We start from the raw sequence: 6,868 nt of genomic DNA on the forward strand, positions 1-6,868 counted from the left end.
TTCTGTGACTTAATCAATTTGTTGTATAGCTGTGAAAACTGCAGTTATTAAACGAGTGATTTCCAAATGTTATTTTGCAATGCTCAGAATTTTTGGAGTTGGTCAACCTGTAGCCATTTACTGTAAAAATTATTTCAAGCTCACTTTCATTTTCATTTCCCTTTTTTTCTTGACTTAGGCAGAGTGAATATATCAAATAAAGCAACGCAATCAGAAAAGGCAGCTAAAGATAGAATTAAAGGCTGTTTTGTTTACAAAAAAGCATTAGCCCCATCAGCACATTCCATTAAACAGTTTTCCTACTAAATCATATCATACCTGATATTATTTATAAATATAATTTACATTAGTAGTCACTGTTTAGAAAACAGACGTATATTATGCTACATCATGCATGCATGTTTATAAAATGTGCACACGTCATAATTTTTCATATTTTGAACACATACTTGTGATTAGTTATTTTAATCATAAATAAACATAAATCATAATTTTATATGTTTCAGAATTCTAAATATCTCTTTGTAGCAGATGTATAGTGCATCAAAAAACGTCGTGGTCTGAAGCATTTTTGGTTTGTTGTTTGGGGTCCCTGGATTATTGGCAAAACTGAAATGATTATAATATGAAGTATGATAGTAAGGAAAAAATGTCATGAAGTTCATATGTAATTTGCCCTTCAAAATAATCAAGTACAGTTAATCCATTAGTTAATATTAAATGAATATGCATAGAAATACAAATGTGCCATTAAATGTATAATCTTGGATTTACTATATTAATGGCTAAACTGTCCATAAATGCCTATTACAGCAGTGTCCTATATAAGAAATCACTAATGACTCTGGTATGTCCACACCATTTTTTTTTTCTAGTCATATTTTACAACTGTATTCATCCCTCTACAGACTTTTTCTTCCTCCTTATGTAAAAGTATGGTTTCTCTTCTGCAACTGTCATTATGGGAAAAAACAAAACAAAACTAAGATATGATGTTGTAAAGAAAATTCCGCCAATCAGTCAATCTCAGCAAAAGAGCTCTGCAGGGAACATCCTTACTTATATATTTATATATGCTTATTTGACAATAAACTTATTATCTCTACAGATGTTATTCAACTACTTTGAATAGTTTTATATTTCTCCACCATTTTTAATTTGCAATGCTTCGTGGGATTGTAGTTCCTTCCCCCATTAAAGCCATTCAGTTCTCAGTCTTGTTTGTCTTTTGTCTATACATTTTTTTTTTTTTTTTGCATTGTGGTTTGGTTCATGCCTTATAACTCTTTAAATAAGACTTTTTAAAATATATGGTAAAAAATATTTGTGGACCCAAAGGTGCTGAAAATGTGGGTAAGAACTTATGCACTTTTAATAACTGCATTACCATGACCCTTTTACAAAAGAGAGAGAGAGAAAAAAATAGAGATTGATTACAGCTGTCAGATGAGAGAAAGATGTCAAATTTACAGTGACTCCCTCTGAAGCTCACAGCAGCGCAGACTTTAATAGAACACAGTAAAATGAAAAAAAAAATGTATACAGATTTTTTACAGACTGCAACAATAAAGATGTCCCAGACTGAACCGTTCTTTTCAGTTTCTTATTGCAGCTTTGAAATGTGAAGGCACTGCACTCATCCAGAGCCTCAAACTGGACTGCATCATCTGTAACCTGCAGCATCTGATCAACACTGTAAACTAGGAAACCCTCTTTGAACAGTTCTCTGTAATGTAACCTTCCAGATCAATCTTTCCTGTGAACGGCTTTAATTGTCTGAACTCAGTCGCTTTCCATCTGTCAGTTTCGTTCAGTCCCCTGAGGCTTTTGGCAAATTCTGCTTCTGAGATTTTCATGTTTGTTGCTTAAAACAGCTGTGTGTCCTGCAGACATCCTTGTCTCTTTCGGCCCTCGCATCCATATTAGGATCCATAATACCCTAGGAAGGGGTTTAATGATTTGATGAAGGCCTTGGCAGGTTTGGCATCACGGATGATTCCACTAAATTGAACTGGCATGTGTCTTTCTTCATAGCACAGACACTCTCTCTCCAATTTCATCATTTCCTCAACTGTAGCCTACACTGTAAAAAATGACCGTGAATTTAACGGTAAAAGACTGTAAAAATGCTACAGTAAAAACCTGTTAAATGGTTAACGGTAAATTCCCCTACTATATACGGTGAAAAACTGTATTGGACATTACATGTATTGGACATTAATTTTACGGTAGTATACCGTTTTTGGAAGTGAAAAAGACTGTATAATTTACAGTGAATAACCGTAAATTGACATTCCCAGAATTCCCTGCATTACATTTCATATTTGATGTTTTTTTGTTGAAATAACTGTTTCTTCTTAGTGTTTTCCTATCAGTTTTGTATATTAGGGTTGTGTGTTACACCTAATGTTGCTAAATTAATGTTTATTGCATTATTTCAGTTTCATGTGTGTTACCATGATGGTGTTTAGTGTTTGTGTGAATGACACTGCGCACCTTCTATATATGTTATTATTTAAAAGCTGCTTGTGATGGGCTTTGGTTCATCATGTGACTTTCTCATCACCTCCTGCTTTTGGTGGTTATCAGTGTATTACAAAGGTACAAAACAGATTTCAGTACTTCAGTAGGTTGGTATATTAACATTATATCAGTTAATGAAATTACGGTATTTAACTGTAAATTTAAGTTAAAACGGTAAAACCTAAAATGTTGCTACCGTATTTTTTACAGTAAAATTCCTGCAACCACAGCTGCCGGTTTTTTACCGTAAATTTTACGGAATTTTGTTTTACAGTGTAGAGTTTCCACATGTTATGGCCACTGGGAATACATCTCTTAGTCTCAGATGTTCAGGTTTTCAGACCACAGTTATGCATTGGAACTTTTGAACTGCGAGAGACTACCAAGATCTCAATTCTGACACATGCATTCTCTCATTTGTCTCCACAAAGTTGAGTTTTTTTTTTACTCCATTCCTGACTTCTGCTTAATTTTAAACTTTTTTTTTTAGTATCAAACAATGTTCTAGAAGCTGGTGGAAGGCCTTTTGGCCTTCCTGTCTACAGCATTATTTGCAATTCCATTTTCCAGACTGGGATTTGAATTAGCCGTCATCAGGATCTGGAAATGTGAATCTCTTCAGTTTCCAAATTTAGTTTTTCATTATTCTCCATTATGTCATGGTTTTTGTGTTTTCTTTCCATGACCTCTGCCATAAATGTTCCACCACTCCATCATTCTCTGTGTTCATTTCATTTAGTCTTTTCACAACGACTCCCTCCCTGTCCCATTATTACTCTTCCTGTTTGTGGCTTAGATTTACAGATTTGAGAGAAACTGCAAGAGAAGTATTTCAATTAACTTACAGGGTTAGATCACTCGCACATGTTTGCTGATTTCAATACTGATGCACTTTGAAGCTTAATAATCACCCAAAAGTGTAAAAGTATTTTCTCATGCATCATATTCCAAGTCCTCTGAAGGCATATCACAACCTTACATTTTTTTTACTTATTGCCCAATTAGTATCAAAAACAGGACTTCTATTTTGATACGGCAGAAAAGGCTCACAATCGACTCACACAAGCTCAGGTTGTTTGAACCATAAATAGGACACTTACTCTTAAATGTTTAAGGACATGAACTGTTATTATCATACAGGGCAGCAAAGCAAAGGCCTAAGCAAAGTCAAGACCTGAGGCCTCACAAGCCCCACCCTAACATTACCTTTGTAACATTTTACTTCTAATTACACAGCATTAATATTAAATAGAGTTTGGTAAACATTTGCATAATTTGCATGGCGGTTAACACCAATGCTGCCTGGCATTGTATTATAAAGGTAAAAAAAATAAGCTCTTTCTTGCTGGTTTATCTGATATTTAACATACTCTGATGTTTCCTCTTTGTATCATTGCCATGATCGTCAATGCAGCTTTTGGAGCGGTAAAAGTAGCAGTTTCCCCGGTAACGCTGTACACAAAGCAGCACTGCGCAGTGTTGCCAACTAATTTTCAGGGGAAGTTGCTAAAGGAAGGTTGATTTGTTGCTAAAAGTTGCTAAATTATGTTGTGAGGACAATGCGTGATGACGTCATTACGTAATCATGATGCAAAATTGTCAAATCTCAGGAAAAACATATATATATTTTATATATGTTAATTTAGATTTGTTCGTAGCAATATAAATGCATAATATAATATTAAAATATAAATAACTCTTTTTAAATCCATTGAATTATCGAAAATGTACACATTTTTGAACGATTACAATTTAAGTTTTATACTTTAAAGCAGTTTATTAGTAGTTAGTTAGTATGCTGCACTCTAAGAAAAGTAAACAAATAATGCACAATCTACTGTGTTAATATGAAGGAATTTTCTGGATTGATTTTTCCACAGGTTTTTGTACATGCATTTTTAATTACGCATTGTATTTTGTGTTTTCGGGTTACAACGGATAACGGATAATGTCCTGGAAAATTACTAGCACCTTTTCCATTTTTCTGCATATTTTTCTTACAGTGTACTGTAAGAAACAGTGTAACTCATCAACAATCGCAGGTACAAGCTACTAACAAAGTGTCTCATAAATGAAAAATACCAGTATTCAATTATTATTATTATTATTACTATTAAACAATTGCAAATAGCAGCTAACTTAATTCCTGTAACGTGTGTACTGCTAGGCATCTTTGGTTTCCTCTTTTTGTGTAATTTAAATGGTAAATTGTGCCTTTTTATCGTTTGAGTCACTTATCAAAAGTTGCTAAAAGCTGCCAAATAAATTGAAAAAAATAGCTACATTTGTTGCTAGGTGCTTTTGGAAGAAAAAGTTGCTAGTGTAGTCTGAAAAGTTGCTAAATTTAGCAACAAAATTGCTAAATTGGCAACACTGGCACTGCGCTCACAAACGCTGCTTTATCAGGCATCACAGGCAGATGAAATGAAAATGAGACCAATCGGACCAATCACCGCAGATTAGCGTCACGCAAAGGAGGGGTTTGGAAAAATGAATCGTTAAACGAATCGTTTGGGAGTCGTTAAGCAAATAAGGTTAAAATAAATGCATATTATAAGACAATGAAAGTGTTTTTTTGTTTGTTTTTTTTTACCTTGCATGCATGTCAACCTGTTGTTGGGGACTCCCAAAACCAAAATATGAACCTTTCATAACCCATAATAAGGGCACTTTAACTTGCTCAAAACCATATTTCAGCATTTTCACTTTCCTCATCAAGTCCTATGGAAACTACAATACTTGATTTGGTTCACATTTGCCCTACTTAATTTAATCTAGTAGACTGCACATTTTAGAGAATTACATTAATTAAAAGCAAAGAAATTACAAGAGAAGCACAATTTTGTTGCGTAGATGATAAATTATATGACTGAATAAACTGGATCTGTGTTTTGCAGTTGTTTTCAGTGAAAGCAGGACCAACAGCTTGTCTTTATTAGCATTTTATCAGCACCAGACACACCAAACAACAAAAAAAGGATTACTTAGTTAATAAATATGAATGTGCAATAAGCCTGCTTTGTACAAATAAATAAATTATGTTACCAAAGAACATTTTATCTGTTTATAACCTTTTAATCGTCCTTTTCTTCTTCCTTCTCTGTAACATGGTTGCATGATGGCATATAAGCATTGCTTAGACATCATACCAGATCATGCACATAAAAAGATCTTTCCATTGTAAATAAATAAATATATCAAAACAATTTTTTTTTAAATGAATAAATTTAAAAATAAATAAACATGTAAGACGATGTTGAGTGAATGAAATTTCCACCCCATTGCTGATATTGCAGCAACTATTATTTATGTTTGTAACCAGCAGAGGGCTCTGGGGCCCCAAGTATTCGCCTAATGAATACTACCGCCACTTTATACAATACAGTACAGCCTAATACTCAATATTCTGTAAGAATATGTTGGGTTGAGCAGGAGCTAATGATTGACAGCAGATCACGTGATAGAGTTTCTCTCTCGTGTCATTCGGCGTGATGATGATGATGATGATGATGATGATGGTGATGATGATGATGTGGAGTCTGAGGCTCACACGCATGAATCAGAGATAGAAGTGATTGAGTTGTTTCCTGGAGGGATGTGTGATTCTGTCTTCACCTTTGCTCTGAACTTTTATTCTCGGTGGAAACGAAGTCAGTCCGGATGTTTAAAGACTCGTGGGAACTTCTTCTGCGTCTGGAATATTTCCTTAATTACAATAGAAGCATTGACTGAAGGTAGAACCCGCAGCGCTAAATGTGCGAAAAAAGCGGCAACCACTTTGGAAAAGACGTTCTTCAGACAGAGCAGACAACACACACAGATGCAAACTTTGATCACGTTGAAATCTCCGAATGCAGAGACACGAACACTGTATGTAACACTCGTTTATACCGGAGGCGATGGCTCATTTTGTGTCTCTTTAGCTCTTATTCGCTTTGCAACGCGTTCCAGTGGATCCAGTACGGAATCATCAACAACATCTTCATGAAATTCTACAACGGCTCTTCATTCGCCATCGACTGGCTGTCAATGATCTATATGCTGACTTACATCCCCTTCATATTTCCAGTGACATGGCTGTTGGAGAGGAAGGGGCTGCGGGTGATCGCTCTGCTCGCAGCCTCGATCAACTGCGTGGGAACGTGGATCAAAGTGGCCAGCGTTCAGCCCAACCTGTTCTGGGTCACGATGCTCGGACAGTTCGCCTGTTCCTTTGCGCAGGTGTTCATTTTGGGAATGCCGTCTCAGGTCGCGTCCGTGTGGTTCGGATCTGATGAAGTGTCCACCGCCTGCGCCATCGGCGTGTTTGGAAACCAGGTGCGTAAAAGCGCACGGAGCGCATCGC

At 35.7% G+C, this 6,868-nt stretch overlaps 1 protein-coding gene across 1 annotated transcript in view; it reads left to right on the forward strand.

Annotated features, from left to right (window-relative positions):
* Positions 1-6,111: 6,111 nt before the first annotated feature.
* The window catches only part of LOC107702238 (feline leukemia virus subgroup C receptor-related protein 2-like), a 40,351-nt gene continuing 39,594 nt past the window's right edge, over positions 6,112-6,868 (forward strand). Inside the window, exon 1 of the mRNA XM_016504486.1 lies at positions 6,112-6,840. Within this exon, the coding sequence (XP_016359972.1) occupies positions 6,277-6,840 (564 nt within the window). The 5' untranslated portion in view covers positions 6,112-6,276. The remainder of the gene's footprint in view (positions 6,841-6,868) is intronic.

This window comes from Sinocyclocheilus anshuiensis, unplaced genomic scaffold (assembly GCF_001515605.1).
Source record: "Sinocyclocheilus anshuiensis isolate Anshui unplaced genomic scaffold, SAMN03320099.WGS_v1.1 scaffold598, whole genome shotgun sequence".
Classification (NCBI taxonomy): domain Eukaryota; kingdom Metazoa; phylum Chordata; class Actinopteri; order Cypriniformes; family Cyprinidae; genus Sinocyclocheilus; species Sinocyclocheilus anshuiensis.